Source organism: Larus michahellis, chromosome 4, assembly GCF_964199755.1.
Source record: "Larus michahellis chromosome 4, bLarMic1.1, whole genome shotgun sequence".
Classification (NCBI taxonomy): domain Eukaryota; kingdom Metazoa; phylum Chordata; class Aves; order Charadriiformes; family Laridae; genus Larus; species Larus michahellis.
The window spans coordinates 21,140,138-21,163,337 of record NC_133899.1 but is presented as its reverse complement, the minus strand read 5'-3'; the positions used below and the strand labels follow the sequence as shown (position 1 = coordinate 21,163,337).

The window sequence follows — 23,200 nt, the reverse complement described above, 5'->3', positions numbered from 1 at the left end:
GCCTTCTCTCCCATAAAGCCAAATTCATGCTTTCTGTTGAAGCCTCTGACCCACTCCCATCCACCCCTCTAGTACTCAGAAATCAGAGACACCACCCCTCCTCCTCTGCTCTGCCAGCCTTCAGCCACCTCTCATCAAAAAAAAAAAAAAAAAAAAATAAATTCAAAGGTTCTCTCCATATTGCTTCTGGCAGATGGGAGAAGACACCAGCAAGCATCTCCACGTTAGATCAGCACACACAGTGACCCCAACAGAAGCATTCAGGTACCGGGTGCAATGTCAGCAGCTTGTGTCAGTGCCTTACCCATACGCCCCCCTCTTCTGTGGGCTCACCTCTCCGCTTAAACGGAACTACCTTCTTAAGAGCCAGAACTGACTTTCTGATTGCCGTATTTTTGGCAGCAAGCCACAACTATGATGTAAAGAGAGCGTAATTAAATGGTATTAGTCACAAGGAAGAGCTCCATTTTACAGCTAGAATGACATCATTGTGTGAGAAGAGAAAAAGCTTGGGAGAACCACCCTGAGAAACCCCTGTGTTTTCCCTCCTCCCAGATAGGGAATCTATTAACCTTTGAAACAGCACCAGTTTGTGCTTTGCCTACGATGCTATTTTCATATGCCAAGATGCATCTTCTTCCCAAGAGAAAGACAGCTGGTGCTTCAAGTGCCACCGCTTGTCTCACCTTCCTCATCCCCATGCCCAGAGTTATGCTGGGGCTCAGAGTCCTGGGGGTGAAGAGTCTTGTCTGGCTCCGGCAGATGAGAAATCCCATCGATGAGGTCCTCAACTCCATCCAGGATATCATTAGCGCAGAGCTGAAAAGAAGAAGCACACCCACATGCTGCACAACACAGACAGAACTGTGGAAAGAGCCACCACTAAACAACTCATTTCTCCAGGGAGCTGGATTTGCAAGGTAGGTCTGTCCACGCAGAAGTCATAACTAAGACCTCAGCATTATTTCTGAGACAAAGACAGATGATCTTACACTTTCCAGCATCCTCAGCTCTGTCACCTCAGAGAGCCTGGCCAAATCTCCTGCTCACTTACAAAACCACTTAATTGACAGGGCCAGCCTAAACACCAGAGGTTTTACTTTAATCAAAACTAAAGCTGATATGACTTTAATTCCTTGAATTAATTTGTCAAAACTGGTTTAGTTTTTTAGAATAGATCTAATAGTAGCACACTTTCTGCTTTTGATATTTACATTCCAGTAGGATCTAGAGACCCAGGTACATACCAGGGGCCTATCTGGGTCCTGTATCAAGAAGAGACCATGAAAACTTGTATTTTAAGTTCAGCACAAGAAAACAGGGAAGATGAAGAGAAGAAACACAGGGAGGAGAAAGGATAAGGGTGCGATGTAGCAAATTACAGCATTGGTCACCAGCAACATGCCATCAAGTGTGTAGTTTGATCCAGACAAAAACAAGGACAAAAGAACGGGAGCCAGCAGGGGAAGAGTAAAGGCTCTGACATGGATGAACAACTGGTTTAAAGACAGGAAAGAAATAAAATATTCACAAATATATCAGGTAGGAGTAAAGGGTCATTTTTCACAGAGAAGGTTTGTTACAGACCTGCAGGACTCCTGCAGGATCTGTGCTGGGAACACATGCTTCTCAACATATTCATTAAAAACCTGGAATAGGAGGCGAATAGCAACATGACCAGGTTTGCTGATGCCACCAAGTCATTCAGGGTGGTAACAAGAGTGGCTGACTGCAAACAATCACAGAAGGACCTGACCGGAGTAACTATATTAAAATGAAAGAGGAACTTCAGTTCAGATAAATATAAAGCAATGCATACAGGGGAAAAACAGCAAGTTCAAACTGACTCGGGGAACAAGATGTAGAGGCCAAACTAAGCTGATGTTTTCATGGAATTACGCCCAGCAATTTGAAAAACAAAATCACAGAATCACAGACTGGCAGGGGTTGGAAGGGACCTCTGGAGATCATCCAGTCCAACCCCCTGCCAGAGCAGGGTCACCCACAGCAGGTGGCACAGGAACGCGTCCAGGCAGGTTTGGAATGTCTCCAGAGACGGAGACTCCACCACCTCTCTGGGCAGCCTGTGCCAGGGCTCTGCCACCCTCCCAGGAAAGAAGTTCCTCCTCATGTTTAGGTGGAACTTCCTATGGTCAAGGTTGTGCCCGTTACCCCTTGTCCTGTCGCTGGGCACCACTGAAAAGAGCCTGGCCCCATCCTCCTGACACCCAAATGAGTACTGGGAACTCTTTGGAAAGAACAAAGTTCAGATCCCCACCCCAAAAAGTATACAGTAGAACTGAAAAAGGGTCACAAAAGGCAGGACAATCAAAGTTCTCGTACAAGGGATGAAGCAAATCAAGACCTTTTGAAAAAGGAGGCAGCTGAGGAGGGATCTGATGGAGGTCTACAGAAACATGAGTAGCGCAGACAAGATGTCTGCTCATTTCATCTTCAATGTAATGAAACTAGCAGGTTGCGAAATAAACAAATGAAAGGAGCTGGTTTTCTACGCAACATGCAGAAAAGCCATGAAACTCCTTGTTCACAGGATGTTTAAAATGACAAAAATTTATACAGGTGCAAGAGAAGACAGAACAAGTCTATGGAAGTGAAACTCATCAAGCTCTGTCAAATACAAGGACGCCAGACTCAACGAAACTCTAAGCTGCAAACTGCAGGAGGCTGGGAGGGCATTTGAGAGAAATATTGCTTTATACTTGCCTTGTTCTTATCCTCTTCCGAGACAACCACAGCTGAAGAGAAGATAGGGCAATATGGGCCATTGTGGCCACATGAACCTCTGGTCTGACCCACCACAGCCGTTCTAGTAATTGCAAAAGCAATTTCTACCTGCTGCCAGACAGCAGAACAAACCCTGCCTGCACCAGGCTAAGAGGCAAAGGAAACAAGGAGAGGAACTGAGGGCATAATCCCTACATTTACCTGATACCTACAATGCCAACAAAGAGGCATACAGTCTTGCAGCCATGGAAGTGGCATCTTCAGAGGCAACGCAAGCAGTAACTGATCTCCACCTTCCCCAAATGACTTCTACTCTCCCTGTTATACAAAGTGGCCTTGCACTTCCACAGAAGCTCTTGAGGCACAGAAACAGTGAGGCCTCATCAAGGGTCTCCTTGGGGACGTTTCTGGACTGGAGCTGAAGAGGAAAGTGAAGTGGCAGCTGGCTGCTGTGTCTGCAGCTCTAGGATATTCAGAGGAGTGACCGGGAGTGCAAGGAAAGGGAGGTGAATCCAGCCTGTAAGAAAACCGTCTACAGTTCAAGAGCAAAAGTGTTTACGTACCCTCTGCAGCTGAGAGTCAATCCGCCACATCCTCAGAGTCTGATCACGGGACCACGTAACCAGCTGGTAGTCTTTGGAACCTGAAAAGGACAGAAACAGCTTGTTGACCCTGCTGAAAACACAGACTATCTCAGCCCTGCGTTCAGTGAAAACAGATTCTAGCAAGCCAGCAGGGAGCTCCAACGGATAAGGCACTAAACTGAAGGGCAGAGTGAGTCCTTTTCTGCTTTGAATTCACCTGGCTGCCTCAGCCTTTATGCCTCCCTGCACCATCATTACCACGCCTCTCAATGGGGTATAATTTACAGGTGAAAAGCCCAAAGTAAGTATAATGAATGCGATGCAAGTTTTCCAACTAGGAATGAACAAGACATACTACAACACTTATTTAAATAGAAGAAATAACATAGCTGAGAAACATTTATTTTTACAATAACTGTAAAGTCAAAATATCTTTTAGTTCATCATATCTGTTTCAAGATGCAGAGGTTTTAAAACATTTCTAAGCTAAGAGAAGCTGGTTTTACCTTCCCCCTTTTTCCTTCTGAAAGAGTTGGATGATGCTAAGACAAGTTCAGGTTGTAATGAAATACATCTAGTCACATACTATCTACCAACAGATGAAGGTACACAGACTTATTTATGCCCATGTTTAGGCCTTGTGATACAGTTTAAGTTTCCCTTGTCAAACAGCTGCTACGCTTAAGAATTTGCTGCTGCACAGCTGCTTCCTACACCCCTCCGCTGAGGCACAGCGACTGTCTAAATACAGCACAGCAGACTCTGTGGAAGGAGATTTGCGCTATCTTGGTTGTCTCCGCATTGAGGCGGACTTGGAATGCTCGTATGATTGATTTATGTTGCTCGAGATGAACGTGACTTCCAGCCTCAGATATATATTTATTAACTCAGCTAAGGCAACACAACTGTGGTTCCAGCCTGCTTGAATGTTCATTCACAAGCGGTCTTAGACTGCGCCTCCAGCTCCTAACATGGTTCTGTATCACTCTCCTCTTTCTGAAAGAGGAAAAGCAAGGTATAAAGAAGGAGGTGACTTAACTGAATTGCTCCAGCAGCTGGTGGCAGAGGGTTGGACCAGGACTTTGACACAGCACTGCAAAGCAGTACCACAAGTGACACCAAAGCCAGACGTGCTTGTTCTGTCACTGGCAGCTGAGGTGCTGGAAACAAAGCTGTGCTCTGTGTGGTTATCCAACCTCTAACACGGAATCTCCTATATTTAGCTGCCTACACTGGAAAATTTAGTCAGGATTGAACTCTTCACAGCAGCCTCTCTATCCCACGCTCTTCCTGCCCTGCCTTTGCCAGCACCAGATAAGGTGGGTTTGCTGGGTCTGGGATACGCTGGAGGCTGTTGATCTCGGCAGTGATTTGAGGGGTTAACTGATCAGCCTGCAGCTCTGAGCAGGGGGAGGGTGCACCCATCTAATAGCTTGTACAATTTATTCTGAAAGATCCATTTAAAAATAGACTGACAGGAGAGTGGAAGCAATTAGAGTCACCGCTGACCCACTCAGCATTCAGTAGATTTGCTTTGTTAGCATGGAAACAAAGGGCAATGCTTCTCCCGGCAGTGCCATAAAACAAGTACAAAACAGCTGCAACTTGAGGCAGGGCAGGAAAGCGGGCAGGAGCTACTCCAAGGAAAGAGAAGAGTCAAACGTTGTGAGCATAAGCACCACAACCAGGAGCCAGGCCTCCACGCCCCCAGTTAGCACAGGGGAGAGAGAACACCCAGCCCTGAACTCACCTTCTTTCTGCTTCCTCCACTGAAACTCCAGCACCACGTCATCGTGTCCCACGAAAGTGTGGACAGGTGTGTTCAAGTCAAAGACATTCCAGAGAAGGAGACTGTTCTCTCGCCGGAGCTGGGGGACCATCACTGTCACCAGCCCATTGCTGAAAGGCTTGAGAGAGAAACACCCTTCCAGTTAGCCTTGGGGAATTATGCTCCCACGCCGCTGTTATCATACTCTAATTTTTCCCTTTTCCCACCAAGAAGGGTTTTAAAGGAGCTCAGCACAAAACAGAATCAGGCCTAAAATTGGGAGGGTCCAAGGCAATTGCTGCGTGAAAATGGTGTCTTACAAGGGATAAGATGTAGTGCATGGAGATATTCAACTATCATTTCTTTCTGGTGCTGCCTCACTTTTCAGCTGTGAGGCTGGAGGGACTTCACCCTTGAGTTGTCACGTGGGATCCCTTGCCAATTTGCCTGGAGCTGCAAGAACTGCTGCCTGGGGACTGAGCCTCCAGCAGCTGCTCAGGGCTCACGACGCTCAGAGGAACACTGAAACCCAGTCCTATACCCCGCACCATGGGGACGGGGATCAAAGACTGAAGGCACACACTGATTTCAGGCCACGTTCAGATGTCTGGGGGAGAGAGGGGATACGATTGATGTTAAGAAGCCTTAGCTTCACGCGGCTGGGTGCTTGCTCTATAAAAAGCAGCAGTTCTTGGATTTGGTATGCTGTAAGAGCCCACTGTGGCACACTTGGAAACCTTGGGAGTAGAGGAGTAACTCGGAGAGGGCAGAAGACAGCTGCATTGTTCTGTGCAACAAGTACCAATACTGAAGCTGAGTGGAAAAACAGTCCAGCGAGAGCAGCAGCCTGGGTTTTTTCCCCCCCAGGAGGATGATGCCAAAGACTGGGGATCTCACACTGCTAGTCATTCCTTTTCCCAAGTGCCCCCACTGCAGACATTGCCTTTCTAGGCCTTTTAAGCACCAAGAGGGATTTTAAAAATCAACTTAATCACGTCCAGCAGTAGAACTGGTGAGAAGCCCTTCAGCAGTTCTTTATTTAACATCTCTTTGTGCATTTGCTCTCACAGCACAAGTGGGGCTGGTGGGAGTTTCTCACTCACCGTGTATCTTGCCTTCCAGACGGGAACCTGGCAGGGAAGGATATTGAGGTATTTCCGAGGCTGACGGTAATCCCAGAACTTCCAAAAAAACCCAAAGAGACAAGCAAAGGCAGGAGTCAGCTGGCTATACTTTCAGGCTGCAGTTTTCCATGTGGCTTGCAGATACAACAGAGCAAAAAAACATGCCAGGATGCCCGCAGCATCATTAGTAATCCCATTCATTAACAGCAGAGATGGCCCCAAAGGACAAATATCAAGCTATCAGCATCTGGCAGCATCCCTTAGATAACAAGTGACTAGGGGTCATATTCACAGCGATCATAGCTTGAGTAATTAGAGCAGGGAGCCAGGCAGCCTGCTTGGGCTTTCAGAGCTATAAGGTACCCTGCAGGCTCCCAGCCAATGTGCCAGTCCAGACTGGAGGCAGGCCCCCCCTGCTGTTACTGCTAATTTTGTAATGAAGAATCTAACCTTTTCCTTTGCTAGACTACACATCAATTGCATTTGCCTCAGAGCTTAGCTAAATGTGAATGAACTCCATTTGGCTGACACACAAAGCACACTATTTCCCCCCAAGTAAAAGGCCTTGCACAGCAACGCTTGCAGGCAGTCTCTTATTGATAACCCCATTCAACATGAGTTTGGGAACCCCAGGGGCTGGAGTATGCCTCCCCCAAAGCTGCTGTGAGCAGCTTGAGGGTGGCAACACTGCATTTTGGGGAGAAGGCTCTTCTGGCATGCGCGGCCAGCTCCCTCCTGGCAAGCAACAGGCAGAGGCGGTTGTTTTCAGTTTCAGTACTGCCCAAACCACCACGGATATGTGGCAAACATATGTGCACCCATCCTGCAATGATTTCTCCGCCTGTTTTGTAAGCGCACCCCTGGCTCAACACACACAGGCTGCTAGAAACCGAAAACCAAGGATCGAGATCTTGCCGATGGCAAGCACTCCACAAAACTCCAGCAGCAGCAGAAGGGGATCCGCTCCACCACGCTGACATCTCCCAAGCAGGAGTCCCAGAAGCAACACTTACCCTGACAGAGTTGTCCTGGCTGGAAGTGGCCAGCGTATACTCGTTGTCAGGATGCCAATCCAGACCGTGGATTTTAGAGAGATGAGCTGCCAAGTACTCTACTGCAGTGCTGGGTTTCTGCAAGGAGAGACATTTTCCTTCTCAGCTCAGGACTCCTAAAATTTGGTCCAGCTCTTTGTCATAAAAAGAAACACTTTAACAAGGGCAAGAGGTAGAACACCCTCCTGCTGGGGAAAGGCAAATAGCTCAGCAAAAGTAGTTGAAGGAAAGGTCCTGTGAAGGTGTGGCAAATTCCAGCCACGTGTAGCCCTGAACCATACTTTATACTCAGTAAAACAGTTAAGTACTATGAGATCAAAATGTTAATGGGCACAATTTCTGGGGAAGGTGGCCATCTACATGCTCTCTTCAGGCTTGTGAGCTCACAATTCTAATTAAATCAACCTGCAAGAGAGATTTGGGATAAAGTAGTACGTTTTTCTCAGTATTTATCTGTGGACAGAGGGATGTCCGTATCGGGCAGGTGGGAATATGCACAGGCTGCTCAAGGGACCCTCAACTCACCCTTTTGTCCCATATTCGAACATCCCCATCATGGCTTGTTGCTAAACAGTTGGCATTCTTCTTGTTCCATTTCACCTGGGAAGCTCCAGCTGTAGCACAAACAGAGCAGGTCAAAACAAGCAATTAAAAAGGAAATGGCACAACAGATCCTTGACCTGGGCTTAGAGCTGCTGCTCTTAGCACAGGAAAGGCAGTTCAGAGGAAAGATATCCCAGAAGCCAGCATGAAGGATGTCGTGAAAATTACTAACTCCCGATTCCTCAGCTTCGCGTTGGTGTCCTGAAGACCTCAAAGTAAGAGTGTTTTGGTTACATGCTCAGAGATCTCCATCACAATTTCTAGCCATAGGCTGTACCTCATTAAAATACTCAGGTCCATTAGCTCAGATGGAGCAACTTCCTGCAGACAAGAACTGCAGGTTCATCACTCCCCTCCCAAATCCCTTCCGTTTTCATCCGAGCTGCTTCCAGGTGCTCAAGGATTGATTCATTTGTGCCCCCAACACCCTCTATACTATCCGATGCTAGACAGGGAGCCAGTGTTATTGATCTATTATTAAAATATAGGCGTAGAAGAAGGCTGTAGTGTGGGTGGACCTCGCGTCTGGCCAGTTGGAGATCGACTCACTGGGTGGATCAGAAGGCCCAACTGCCAAAATACACGACAAAAGTCAAAGACACCAAGGGCATTGTAAAGAAACTGGATGATGGTCCAGATGTGATATGATATCACAAAGGACTCAGTCAAAGGCCTAAAATCACAAGTTGGCTGGTTATTTCTAGTAAGAAGCAAAATACAGCTTCAGTTGATTATTCAGATGTTGTAAGATAAATACATGTTCTGTTTACCCTTATTCTGCCAGTATCTTCAAAACGTTTTAAGCTATCAGAAAGGTGAGGTCCATGAGAGAGCTAAAGGTATCTTAGACTGCTGCTATTCCCCACCTTCACGACCCTCCTCCTGCTGCATGGTGAGCAGATTCACCCTGACAACCTGGCAAAAAGCTAGTCCAAGGGGGAAAAAAAAAAAAAAAAAAGCTGCGAATGGGCTGCCAGTTGATTGATTTGATCCACTTGTTGATGGGTACATAGCCCTAAACAGAATGGGGCAAAGGAGGATGGAACCTTTCTGGGGAGCTAGCTTCTGGCTCAGCTGACCCATGAAACCTCAGCCCAGGCACCAGAACGGAATGCTGCTTCTAATTCAGTAAGGTTTTTGCATTGCTGTGACAAAGAGGTTTGCTGGCTGGGAGGGAAGGGGAAGCCACTGCAGATGTGTAGCCTAAGGAGATCAAAGCAGCAGGGCATGAAAGATATGTGTTACAAGGATTTCTGTAATACTGGGGACAGTAACTAAGGAAAAGGAGGTTCAGCTCGTCATCTGTACTTTGCCCAGTTCCAACACGCAGCCGCTGAGGACTGACACACAGCACCTGCCAATGGGCGGTATTACAGGCGCCTGGACAGTCGCACTGCCAACAGCCATGACAAGTGCCTTTCCAGAGCCAGCACAGCCCAAAAAGAGCACCTTTGTGTCACCGCTGCAGCTGCCCGCACATTGGAGGTGCCCCAGCGAAGCAGATACAGCCGCGAATGTCCCCAGCCCCTCAGTAAGCAAGAGGGCAGGCTGGCAGTAGGCAGCATTCAATGCCACTGCCTGGGGTGCAATTCAGTTTCTCAGCTGATTCAATCAAACATAAAAGGACATGACGAAACTGCAGACCGACAACACAGGACAAGGAGCACAAGAGGGTGGTTTAGCAAAGAAGCTACTCATGTCTAGAAGGCACAAACGCCACGTGACTGTCCACCAATTTTAGGACAGACAGTCCAAGCACCACCACTGCCCTCCACGTCCGGGAACCTCCCAGGGCTCCACATCCCTTCTGCTCCTCTAAAAGCAGCTGTGACCTGGAGCCCCTCAGGCTGCTACTACATGGGACAATCACCCGTGGGGGCACTTCCATACTCTGCCACGTTCAGCCTCTGAGAGTGAAGGGAGAGAGGAGTAACAGCAGGGGCACACAACACTAAACTTAGGCATTAAACATGCCTATATCGCACACACGCCATACTTACCGACCGCAGAGAGGGAGACTGTAGGTTTCCTAGTGTCTCTGAAACAAAACATGGCTAATGTGAGTACCCATGGCATAGCCCAGCAGGTCCAGCCTCCCCACTCAGCTCCCTGCTATTCCAGGACAAGTTTTATTCCTGCCTCTAGGGAGCTAATGTGCCTTTCTGCTTACCAAAATACACCACGTTAAATGGAATAAGGACAAAGGTGACCAGCTGGAGGACAACAGCCATCCCTCCTGTTTTGCCACCACATAAAGCAGCAAGTTTAGGACTGCTAAAGAGTGGAGCTGGTGGCTACTAGAGGGAGGAGAAACACGTGCAAAGTGTGGCATGTTGCAACTGGGCAGGCAAGGGAACTGGGCTCAGAGTGTTGCTTGCAGGAAGCAACAAAACAGCCTTTCCCAGGAGAATTAAAAGGAACAAAGAGCTGTGGAAAAACTTGACAAAAGCCACTGATGTGTTTGTCAAGCCTTTGCAGACCCTGATTCAAGGCAGATGGAGCAGTGACTTCAGAGCAAAGACTTCATGTCTAGCATGTAACAACAAAATTAGTAGAAAATAAGCCCAGCTGTGTGCAGACTCTCTAGACCAAATTCTGTGGTGGCAGAAGCCAGTGCAGCACCATGACAACTCCTCACTGCCAGGACATGGATCAAGCCAATAATTTGCTCCTTGACCTTACTCCTCAGGAATTCACCTGCCCTTTCACGAAAAATGCCAGCGAAAGTAAGGAATATTGTCTTCAGCTTTTTGTGTTTGCTGAAAAGCAAAACATTTTCTGGAACGGACTGCACTTAAACCTCTAAGAATTTCTGCCTAATCAAAAAGGTATTTTGTATGAAAAATTAAGCGGGGTATTTCCAGCTGCCCTTACAGCAGGGCTACCTCCCTCGGGTGCCATCAGAGACAGACGCTTCCGCAGGATGTTCATTTGCTGGAGGCCAGCAGCCCCAGAACCTCACTGCCCCAGCAAGCTCAGAAACCTTACTAGCACAAGTGGGATGCAGAGGCTACTCAGAGAGTGCCTAAGCAAGGATTTCTGCACAAGCGACACACGCAGACACAAGAAGATGGAAGGGCACAACAGAGTTAAAGCAGGGCTCCTGATAACAACCTTCAGAGAACTCTATTTTTTGCTCGGCACTAAGATAGTATCACAGGAAAACACAACCAGCAGTTATTGTCTCTCTATGTCTTTTAATTACACATTAATAATATATTGCCTTTCTCAAGCACCATTTAACGAAGGATCTAAGTGCTTCATAGGAGCTAAACAAGCCTCAGGGAAGCTTGGTGCAGTGGGGTTATATAATTATCCTCCTATTATAACTGAGCAAGAGAGGCAGAGAGGAACAAAGCGACTTGCCAGGGGTCATAAAGAGTCGCTGTACAGCCAGCAAGAGAACCCAGGAGTCCCAGCGCCAGCTCCTTGCTTCTCAGGTATAAAATGTGGAGGGTTAATACCACTGGGTTCGGAAAGATCTGTTACCCTGAAATTATTCATGATAAGAGCCACCAGGAATCAAGGGAAGGCATGAACAGGAAAAGGTTCCTGAATACCACTGCCAATTTTCCCATCACTGAGGAAGAGTCAGCAACAATCACTGAATTTAGTGGAAAACGGCTGCAGGATCACGAAAAGGTTCTCATTCATTCAGCTAGAAGAACCCCAACAAGTTGAGGAACACCCTTTGGTTCCAGGAAAAGGTCCTGAGGAAAGATGTGAAGTGGTCAGGGAGTGAAGCCAGTTGTTATTTTTCCAGTCAGGAGCATGACTGTGGCTTAACCGTACCACTCTACCGCCCTTCATTTACTCTGAACTGGCTTAAAAGTAGGGGAACAGAACTCATCTTTGAGATTCTGGGGAGCAGATGAAGCCCCTGCAAGCACAGCTGAAGAGCAGCACCTATCAGCACATGCTTTGCCCTGCAAGCTGCTAATTGTGGAAAGGAGTCCAACGATTTCCCCGTAGTGCAGAAACATACTGATTCTTACTTGATGTCCCAGATGTAGATGTAGGTGTCAACAGAACTGGTGACCAGCAGGTCTGGCTCAAACACCGCCCAGTCCAAGTCGCTGCAAATACAAAATCATAGTATATCAGCAAAGAAAAGTGCACACAGTTTGCATCAACGTCTCACAAGCCCCCAGTACATTTCTCCAACAAATTCATGGCCACTCCATGACACCTACTGAAACGTTTTAAGTGAAAAGCAAGTTCTTCATCATTTCTCTTAGTAAATTCCGAGAAGCAATGAAATGCTTCTAAGTAAGTTCCAGTGAAGAATCCTCCTAGCCCCGAACGTTACAGCTATCGTGTGTGTGCTCTTTCCTCCACAGGAAGAGGGACACCGTCTCAGGAGCTCCCAGTTACCACACGCTCTTGGCATCAAGCCCTCGCTCTGGGATGCCTTCCTGTTGGGCTCACCAAGCATACCCGGGACACAAACAGCCCCCAGTAAGCCCAAACAACTGCCATTTCAAGGACTGTGATTACTTTCCACAGTCAGAAGCTGGAGTAAAAACAGTGCTTCGTCTGCATTTCCAGCCCAACACTGAAGTGCATCCCTAGAACCAGAGGGAGAAATCTCCCCTGCACCACTGTAACTTGCTGTGAACTTGATCTTTGCGATTTACCTGCTTTAATCAAGCTGCTATCACACAGAAACACGGCTGGGATTCAATTTACTAAACATGCTGCTGTCTGTTTCCCAGATGATGGTTGCTGCTCATTACAAGGACAGCGGCCTAAGGCAATGACACTCGAGCTAAGCTGATGTACTGGGGGGAGCCAGGAGAGGGTGAGCAGCTTCACATCTGACATCGTCTCCAAATGGGAAAGCAGGGCAAAGGGGCAGGCAGTGTACTCCAGAAAAATAAGTAAAAACAGGCTCCACCTTCTATGAAACAACGCATCGTTTTCCTCCCAGCCGTCTGCAGCATCGCTTGCTCCTCACCTGATCACACGTGTGTGTCCTTGCAGCGATGTGCAAACTTCACCACTACCTTCCTTCCACTTATACAGGTCGACTCGCTGATTGCTCTGAAATAAGACAGAAGAAAGGAGACAGTGTCAGGCAAACAAGGTAGGACAGGAATCCATGTGTCTGGACCAGGTTTCCTTCTGTTTGAACAACCTCGGTTACCAATGAGTCACACTGTGATTAGCAAAGTCCTTGCCCAAAGCAGAAGAGCAAAGATGAACCTACAGGCTGCAAGGACTCTGAAAATCCCACACTTTAATTACACCCACTTAAAAATGGAGATACACAAGAATGGGACGGGGCGGGGGGGAAAGTCCCATTGCAAAATGTTTCCACGAAATGATGTTCTTGGAGCTTTTATTTCCTAACAACGTGCTGTAACTGCAGGCAACAGGCAGCCAAATTCTCTCTGCAGGAATACCCTGCCAGTCCGTTCAGATTCACAACTGGAGTTTTCAGTGAGGGGGATGATGGATCACCACTTGTCCTCCTTGACTCTCCCTCAGTTCCCTTCTGGGATAATGAGGGCTATTGCCAAACACGAACAGTACAGTCTAGTGGCTTCAAGGTCACCTCCTCAAGGGTACTTCCATCCTTGCCAGCCCAGGAAAAAAAGCCTTAAGTGCTTATCACTAACTGTAAACCACAGGAGCAAAGCAGATGAATCAATGACAACATTATTTAGGGCTTCTTCGCTCATTCCAGGAATAAATCCTCCCCCAAATGCAGCCACACACGAAGTTACTTGAACCTAGTTACTGTGCTTTAAGTTCATATTCTGCCTCAATCAAGATTCACTTCAGCCACCTCTAATCTTTCTGGGGCAGGAATTGCCTTTTTGGGTGCATATATAGCACCAAGCCTGGTGGGTTTTGGGCCATGACTCAAAATTTGTGTTGATTTTGCAAAATCAGAAATAACATGACTTCAAAATTTGATCTTCATTAGCCCTTTGCTATCAAACTCAGAAGTAGATGAGGGAAAAGATAATAGAGAAAAGACTTATTTTACATTTCTTTTGTGACAGGGTTTTGGGGTTTTTTTCACCCCAAAACTGCTCAATATGAATTTGAACTTGCAGATGGCTAAAGCACTCCAGTCTTCCCTGAAATGGAAGGTCTCCTCCCAGCTCAGTAATAATACATGGCATTTCTCTAATAGCTCACAGCAGGGCTGCACAAGACCTCGAGGCAAGGAAAACTCCTTGCATGTTTCTCATTGACAGAAGGATTTAAGGGGGTAGAGCAAAATTACCCAACGGGATTTGTCCAGGACTCCAGAGCTGATGCTACGAGGTAAGGATCACTAGAAGTTTCGCAGACTTTTAGTGGGGCATTTCACATGGAAAGTGTTTCCTGTAGCACCAGGTGTGGAAGAAGGGCAGCTCCTCCCAGCACAATTTTCTAAAAAAAAAACGTGCTTCTTGTGATAAGTATCAGTATACGCTTCCAACAATTTCATCACCCTCTTGTTCAAGCATTTGTGACCACACAAAAGTAGTAACAAGGATCTAGGGTGGAAAACAGTAACATTTCTGAAACAACAGCTTAGGAGTCTTCCGAAATGTGCTTGAGCCAGAGGGCAGACACAGCCATGCACAGCAAGAGGACATGTTTCAGCCCTTCTGGAAAGAAGCTAAAAAAATAAGAAGCCCTTATCCAAACACAAGGACAGGCTTCCCCTCTGCCTGCACCACTTACAATTAACAGCACTGCAAACCAGGTGAAGCTCTTGGTAAACAGGATGGCAGCCTTTTACGCTCCCTTTCCATCCACGGGGATGCAGAGGGATAGGACTCTTGGGGCTGCCTACAACACTTGCATGGCATACCCGAACATGTGACGACCTCAACTCTGGACTCATGGGGACCGACAGCCAGCCTGAGTCCAGAAGTAGCAAATCATGTCTTCACAGTGCTGAATCCAAGCTGATTTAGCCTTCCCAACGCATCTTTGCCCCCTTAGGTGTGGCCCTCAAACACATCCATGCTGCCTCCAGACCTGACCTGGGACACACGGACCTGAGCACATGCTGTAAATCTGCTTTCCACTTCTGAGGAAGACAGCCTAAATTCTAGTCCTAGGAAAGGGCTGTACTGCATCAGCACCAAAATGCCAGCCAACCGGGAGATGGCTGAAAAGGAGCTGTTTCTGACCCTAATGGGAAAAGCTGCCTGATCTCATCTTGGGGATTCCTCAACTGATGTGTGTCAGCAACTACGTCTAAATCAGCAGAGCATCTTAGCATCTTCATTTATAAACAGGAACGGCAAGGTTTGATGGCAGCTACACCTAGTTTCAGTCTGGAACAAGATGGGTCCCTGTGTCTGCTCAGTGCAGCAAGAGACAGGAGTGCTCAGATGGGCACAGGTGCCCTTTGCGGCTGGGTCCTGCTCAGATCAGCATTAACCGATTGCTGGATATTGCCTTCACAGTGTGTTTGAAAAGAAGCTTTCCTGCTCTGCTCGTGGCCTGCACAGCACGTTTCCTTACTTGGTTTTGATTTTCACAGATTGTATCCAGAAGTGGCACTGAAGGACACCTTTTTGCAAGTTTTACTAACTCTGCACTCAGAAGCAGATGCTGCTTGAAGGCACCTTTAAGATGTCAGTCATGTACCAGAGCTGGGAGGAGACAGGCTGGGGAATGTCAGAGAGCAAACAAGCAAAAGCTCCTAACCGACAACACTGCTCCACTTTTAAGACTGCCTTTAATTTCAATCGCAGCCAGTCCAGGGAGCAAAAGGAACAAAAATCCCAGGAAACCACCTTCAGCTAAGTGTTTTCTCAAAGCAAAAAAAAAAATAGATTAAACCTCTCCACCCCCAGCTATTCTAGGACTCTCAGGCTATAAAAGCAGATGCAACACCCCGCCATGAGAACAGTCTGTGCCTGGCTAGTGCCGGTTGCTGCAGTGTTGTGGTGGATGGCTAAGAGGGCAACTAGCAGAAGCTCAGGGCTTTGGGTGAAGAAGCTACAGAGCATGATAGACTGAGTAAAAGTCGGAGCTAAAAACCGCACTCAAATCTCAGATGGCCACTACCGCTTCCTTCAGACCAGCCTATTTACTTCTCCACACACTGAGTAAGAGCTCCTCACGGACCCGGTGCCTGCCCATCTGCAAACCCAGATTGTTACAGCGGTGAGCCAGTATTGACTTGTGCTATTTACAGGTTGCCTGGTGCACCACGTCCCACCAGGAAGGCAAGGAGGTGAAAACAAAACAGCACAGAGCAAGAAATTCAATAAGTGCACAAATCTCGTAACAGAATGGAAGTTACAAAGAGAGCACATCCCCCCCTTCCTTCCAGAAAAGGACCGTCTGGATGCCTGATTTATTTGGCAAGGTGTTTTATAAAAGACAAGCAAGCAAAACTAGATTCAACACTGACTGACCAATAACTGAGAACCATCAAGCCAAATACCCCACAGGCAGTAAATCAGAGTTAGGCCTTGGTCTTGCAATGTGACTTGCAGGGGCATGCCCGTGCCAGCTCCACACGGCCTTCCAAGTCTGCAGAAGTCCAGCCATGAAAGACCAGGGAAGATGCTGAGTTACAGCTTTTAAATAGATGCACTTACCGAAGCTGCAAAGTAGTACGCGTAGCTGTCATGGGGGTTCCACTGCACTGCCCCGATGTCCCACTTGCTCTGTCGGGAGATCTTTCGATGACCCTCATTTGGCGCATCCAGGTTGACTATGTAGAGGAAACGGCGGCTGCAAGACACACAAAGAGGCTGTATCACACAGGACTGATCCCAACGTCCCAAGCTCACATGGAGCTCACAGCCTTGTGCCTAGAGGGCCAAAGAAGAGAAGCATTTGACAAGACAGATGAAAATACTATTCCTGAGAACACTACATTTGACCACATACTTCAAAGAGGGCTACGTTTAAAATAATACATGAAAAGACACACTGAAATTAGGCAGAATTTGCAAATGTAATGATCAGACCACAGAAAAACACAGATAACTAGGATACTAAAGAAAAGCGCTGCAAAATGGTGCAAACACATCCAAATGCACTTTGCTGGCCTAATCCTGCAGCAGCAGCAGCGCCAAGGTGGCCCAGGGCTGGGAGCGTAACACAACGCAATAGCTTCATGGGAGCCAGCTTCAGTCTGGAGAGGTTGCTCTGAGCAAGAGCTAATGAGCCTTGACAAACACAAGATGATTCTAGGTGGCTGCACCCTTCCACAGCACGCTGTCTGGGGGCTTGGTTCCGCAGACAGTACAAGTACACCTGCACAGAGCCAGCTCAGCTGCAGCAGCTCATTAACGTGGGTGGACACAGCACTGCACTGCTCTGGTTATATTACTTACCTGAGCTAACCCTATACGCTGCAGAGATATATTTGCATGATGTTAAACCTGAGCTCAAACATCCTGCTGGATGTGGCCAACTCCCCGCAAAGCTAGGCAAGGTATCATTCCCTCCACAGTGTGATTCATCCTACAAGCAAGATAAACCGCCCAGAAATAACTGAGAGCCAGCTGAACTCTAATGGAAGACCAGCACCAAAACATATTGAACCATGTATAATTAACCACACCAGCATCACACATGTCAGCTGCTTAGCAAGCCCACAGCTGCTCTGAGCACTGTGAATTTTCCCAAGAGAAGGAACATAAAGAACATCTTTGCTGCCTTTCCAGACCAAAGTCCTCAGGGCTCCCTAGTCTGAAGAGCAAAGATGCTGAGCCCGCTGAGGCCCTCACACAGCTTTTAAAGAAAGAAGGCAAATCCTGAAGGGCTGTGGAGCACGCAGAAGCTTGAAAAGCAGAGGGTCACAGGCCTGATGTGGAATTGCAGACAGGCGGTCCCCAGCTTGCTGTCAGCCCAAATAAGCAAGCCGTGAAACTGGGCAAGTGTAAGAAGGAAGAGGCATCAAGTTAGACCCAAACCAGCTGCTGAGGTGGTTATTCCTGCACAGAGCTGCCAAACTAAGGGTTTACATAGAAGCGAGCGGGCCTTTGAGTTCTATCAAAGGACTCATTTCCTCAAAGACTGACCAAAGGTCAGCTGCACACATGCAATCCTGAATTTGAAGTGAGCACCCTAATTGGTGTGGTAATTTTGTCACTGACAGAGGGACGGGAATAGCTGGGCCAGTTAGTACTGGCAGCTGGGCAGGCAACTGCTGAGCTGTTTGAAGTCTAGGGCACCTACTGCTCTCATTGAGTATCATTCCACACTGAACCAGCAGAAGAGCGGGTTAGAGAGCCTGGCTCCTCTGCCCAAGTACACCATGTGAATATTTGGGACAAATCTGGTCTTAAGGAAACTATTTAATCTGTATTTCAAGTAGAATCCAAACAGTACTTCATGATGCTCCACCTCCCACAAGCAGATTTGGGAAAGCATGTATCAGGAAAGCCATGATGGCATTGCTGTCGTTGCTGGCTTTCCACTCTGTATCCCAGTGGAAATGTGACCCAGAATCCTCTTCATCAAGCCTGGAACAGAATTCAGCTGCACCTTTCTGAAACAATACATCAGACCTTCAATTGAGGTCAGCCTGAAGGTTGCTGATTTGGCTTGTGGAAATGACTGCCATACATTTCTAATGGGGACTGTCATACTCACCCTGAGAGTACTGCATGCTGTCCCAGGCAATCCACTGACATCGCAGTCGCCTGTTAATAAGAAACAGAGAACAAAACTAAATTATACCTGTCAGGTCAGCTTCTCAGTCAAACACACAGCTTTGGGGAGGAGTTCACTGGAAAACCTGCCGGCTCATCTTCATGGTATAAACTACTATGGTAAGAGTCAAGGCTGATATCTGTCAGGGATGGCAGAAGTAATGTCCCCTTAGAGAAGCAGAAACGGATGACGGGGTGTAGCAGTTGATTTTGGGAGGCAGGATAGCGCACAGAAAACATCTTTGTTAGAGTAAACTGAAGACACGACCTGGCAGACACCATTACAAGCTCTGCGACCGTGCTCCCTTCTCCCCACTATGGCAATCACAGCTGCAGCCTTTCAATCAGCAATCTCTAATAATCCGTATTAATCAGCCCCCGCTCCTGCTCAGGAGCTTTCTCAGTCTCTCTCTCTTCCATTGCAGGGCCAGATTTAATTATATATGTACTAGGAGATAGAAGTGCAACCATTTGTCTATGGCTGGTCTCCAAAAATGAGAGATGGCTAAGAGGCATCAGAATTTACTTTGGCATTGCTTGTCAAGAAGGCTAAAAGATAACTTAAATGCCTTAAGAAGAAAAACAAAACAAAACTGTTTGAACATGGTCTCCCCCTCTTTTCATTCAGAATGGAATTGGTCAATCATCTCATTTAATTGCCAAGAGAATAAAGGAAAATTTTACTTGGAAAGCTGAACAGTTCGGCCCATAAACATAGATATGACTTCAATGCAGTTTTTAGCATTCACAGTACAAATCAGAATATGCCCCATATTCTTCAAACTGCTGTCATCTTCAAAGCCACCTCTCTGAAGGCTCGGGATGTCTCTGCTGCTGTTCAGGATTCTGCTAAGTACTCTCAGCGCGGACGTAACAAGACTTCAGGATGTCCCACAGCTACTACTTATAAGCATCACTAAAACCTGACAGGCAATACGGGAATCCCACTCCATTTCAATCAGGTGCGACAGGAAAAATAACCATCACAAAACCCTAGATTTTTCAAGTAGGGCCCCATCTTCTGCTTGCAAGTACCCCAACGAAGGGTAAAACAGCATCACAGGCTCATTCTTCACTAGAGACCAAGAGTCCACATGGCAAAGAGCTACAAATGCCCGCGGAGTTTCAGCAGGAGCCCACAGTAAACCCTGGGCTTACATCTATACTCCAACCAAGCCGAGTTTCACCGCTTTTGCTGTTCCAGGAACAACACGCTTTCATTGTTTTTTTCCTAGGTAGCAAATCCAGTCTGCTAGCAAGGTCTTCCCAATCCTAAAACTCACACTGTAAATAAGAAGCTCTAAAAATGGTAAAGAAATAATTCCAGCTTCCTAGATTTCACAGCACCTTGCAAAACAACAAAGCGGGTTACAACATTTATAAAAAAAGCAAGCAGGGGAAGGAAGCTTTCCCAGATGATGCACATTTCACTTCTGAGGAATTAAAATGAGGATCATTAAAGCCGTTACTAAAACCAGAACTTTCTCGTGTGATGAAGAGCTAGTGAGATGACATATTTCATACAGCTGTGGCCACTTTTCCTCAAGATAGGAGAAAAACCCTTTCAATGTAAAGTGACTGCTAATTTTAGATACAAAATTATTTTTTTCTAGTGTTGGCACCAGGATCTCATAAATCCTTACAAACTGTTTTTAATAATGAACACTGGTATACCATTTTTCCAGGCACCAAACATCACAAAGTGTACTGAACAGTAAGAACGAAGTAAAAAGCTTCAGGTGTCAGGCTGCTACTCTGGTGGGTCACAAATGAAGCTGTTTTATGGCAATAAACTGTTCCCTACAATACTACAGTCTTCTCTAGGCAACAGGAAAAAAACCCAAACAGCTGTTATTTAATGTGCTTGGTATATTAACATGTCAGTCTTCACAGCACAACCTTCTGGAAGGGGGGAGTTAAAAGTGAACAAACCAACCTGAAAGCAGTTTTTATCCTAAAACAACAATCCGGATAGCTAGAATTGCTGTTTATGAGTAACAATTATGCGAACGAGCACAGTAGGAGTACTGCACATTTGAAAACCAGCTCTGAGCCCACAGCATCTTCTCAGACTTCAAACGTCTACTTTGGCATTTCACTTGATTTCTGCTAGGCAAGCCAAGGAAAACACCTTTTCATGTCTGAACTTACATTAGTTTTTGAATCTAGCTTAATTCTCTCCACCTGAAAGGCAACAGACCAACCCAATCTGCCAGGGCTATACTGGTTTTCAAGAGCTGCAAGCTCTTAGCAAGAAAGGCTAGTTCCCCACATAGTTAACTTTCCATCTACACACTGAGTTGGTACAAATGGTACTATTTCACCATTGGACGTGGTGAGCTTTTCTCTCCTTTGTCTCCTTTTGATAGCGCGGATAGCCTGACAAGAGCCTGTGGGTCACGTCTAAACCAGAAGAGTACAGAGACTGCCACCTCTGTCAGCTTCTACAGAAAGATGACGCTCGTAGGCAATACTGGCCCCAAACTACCCAGAGTTCTTCCGAAACGTTACCGGTTACGTGCTGTAGTTTTCACACAATGCGCTCTGGCATGGTGAACAAAGACAACTGCAGTGCTTGCGGGCACCTACGGGACATAAACACAACAGCTGCCCACTCTTTTGACTCTTGTTTCCATTTAAGTCAGTTTTGGGGTAGGGATTTTGGCAATAGCGTGGCCTACAAGCAGAGCTCAAGCCCGGTACAGGATGATTACAGCCAAGGTGTTTCAATTTCTCCAGCTCGGGTTTCCCATCTGCAAAAATGTTCGTGCAGACTCCTAAAAAACCCTCAAGCACAAACACATAAATGAGTTTAGCTTTGACGCAGTAGTCTGGCAGCCCCAGACACCGAAGCTCTCTGGTTTCATACAAGGGAGCAGGCAGGCCAGAACGGCTCTAGAAAGTTACACCGGAGTAAACCAAAGCGACCAAATTACCAGTGGCTAACCTCTCTATTAAGGCATGCGCCTGCACAACAGCGTATGAAGATTGAAACCAACTGCTGCAGAAGAGGATGGAAGCACCTGTTCTCTCCCCTCCCCACTCCCACACACCAGTCATCAGGAATACGCAATCAAATCGTGAGGCCACGTATCTCCTGAGCCAGATGCAATCTGAATCGGTGAGCTAGGAAGATGTACCTTCCTGTCTCATTACCGGTTTCCCCAGAGCAAATCTTCACCAGCAGACAAGGCTGCTTTAACACTTCTTCCAGGAGGAAAACATAACCCATATAAAGCCTTTGAGGTGTAAAAGCGAAAGGCTTGGTGAGCTTCCAGAGGACAGGCTGGATGTGGCAGGCGGGACTCGGTGCCCCTGTCCGCAATGGTGATGCCCGAGCTGAGACTGCTGGAAGATGAAAGAGTTTGCAGACCTATTTTTTTAACTTTTCTGGGTTTCCTGCTGAAGCAGTGCATAGTTCACCCACCGGATCCAGCCTTGCTAAGCAACCGCCAACGTCTTTAAACACCACGTTTCTCAGAATAGCTTCTGAGAGAGCACATAAGCTAGCTCTGAAGGGAGTTCTCCTGAAAACAGCAACTTCAAAAACAAAAGCTGACCTTTCTGCTATTTATAAAAAAGCATAGCCTGCTTTTCCTGCTAATTGAGCAACACTCAACAATTTATATCGCAACCAAGAAAGTAGTTACAATGGGCTCAGAGGAAAGACGTGTGGGAAGCAGTAATACCTTCTACTACGCCTGACAATATACTTTAAAAAAAACAACTACTCAAGGCCTAATTAAGATTAGAATTTAAGGCATTATCTCCGCGCACAGGGCTCCGAGACCAGTGAAAGGCCCCGCGGGGCCGCCGGGGCCAGGTCCCCCTTGCGGGAACGGCCAGGGCGGTCCCCGGGAGTGTCGGTCCGAGCGATAGCCCCCCGGACAGCAGCCTTTCCCCCCCGCCTCCTCCTTCTCCCTCCGGACCTGGGCGTCACGGAACTCCACCACCACATTCTCGCTGCTCCAGCGCGCCGCCATCTTGGGCCGCCCCAGCAACCCCCGACGCCGGCGGGACGGGGGCGGTGCCGGCGGCAACGCGCATGCGCGGAGCGGGGTGCGCGCCGCGTGGGGCCCGCTGGGAAATGTAGTCCGGCCAGCACACACCGCCGGTGAACGGGGGGCCGCCTCCCGGGGAGCCCGTCGGGCCTCACCGGCGGTACCGGCCCGCTTAGGCCCGGCCTGCCCGGTGGGGCAGCCTGCGGGCGGTTCCGGCCTCGCTGCCCGCTGGGTGAAGGAGGTGGGGGGGGGTGTCGAGGCCTGTGCTCCGCGGGGCAGCGCCCGCCCGCCGGGGGTAGCGTCGCCACAGCCACCGGCAAAGCCGCGGCGGCGAGCGCAGGCCCCGGCAGCGGCGGCCGGCAGCAGCGCAGGGGTTAAGGGCGGCGGGCCGGGGGGGGCCGGGGGCGGGAGCATGCGTGCTGCCGGCCTCTATTGTCTCCGGCGCGGCGCCGAGCATCCAGGCGGCTGGCGGCGGCCGGCAGCGAGGCCCTGCCCGGCCCCGGCGCAGCGCAGCGGAGCGGGGCGAGGCGCCCCCGCCGCCCCCCGCCGCCCCATGGGCCGCAGCTGATCGGCCGCCCGGTTGCCGGCCGCGCACCGGGCAGGAGAGAGGCGGGCGGAGCGACCCGGCCGGCGTCCTCCCCACCCCCGCTTCATCCCGTTCTCCCCCCCTTCCCCCCCCGGAGCCCTCGGCG

At 48.2% G+C, this 23,200-nt stretch overlaps 1 protein-coding gene across 2 annotated transcripts in view; it reads right to left on the bottom strand.

Annotated features, from left to right (window-relative positions):
- Positions 1 to 22,606, bottom strand: part of WDR59 (WD repeat domain 59) — a 50,840-nt gene extending 28,234 nt beyond the window's left edge. For both annotated transcript variants that reach the window (XM_074583268.1, XM_074583269.1), the window contains exons 1-12: positions 22,437 to 22,606; positions 18,449 to 18,498; positions 16,441 to 16,576; positions 12,834 to 12,919; positions 11,872 to 11,952; positions 9,877 to 9,914; positions 7,799 to 7,887; positions 7,235 to 7,351; positions 6,201 to 6,278; positions 5,080 to 5,236; positions 3,309 to 3,388; positions 687 to 819 (exon numbers count right to left, since the gene is read on the bottom strand). In XM_074583268.1, coding sequence (XP_074439369.1) covers positions 687 to 819; positions 3,309 to 3,388; positions 5,080 to 5,236; positions 6,201 to 6,278; positions 7,235 to 7,351; positions 7,799 to 7,887; positions 9,877 to 9,914; positions 11,872 to 11,952; positions 12,834 to 12,919; positions 16,441 to 16,576; positions 18,449 to 18,498; positions 22,437 to 22,490 — 1,099 coding nt within the window. In that variant the 5' untranslated portion in view covers positions 22,491 to 22,606. The remainder of the gene's footprint in view (positions 1 to 686; positions 820 to 3,308; positions 3,389 to 5,079; positions 5,237 to 6,200; positions 6,279 to 7,234; positions 7,352 to 7,798; positions 7,888 to 9,876; positions 9,915 to 11,871; positions 11,953 to 12,833; positions 12,920 to 16,440; positions 16,577 to 18,448; positions 18,499 to 22,436) is intronic.
- Between the last annotated feature and the right edge of the window lie 594 nt (positions 22,607 to 23,200).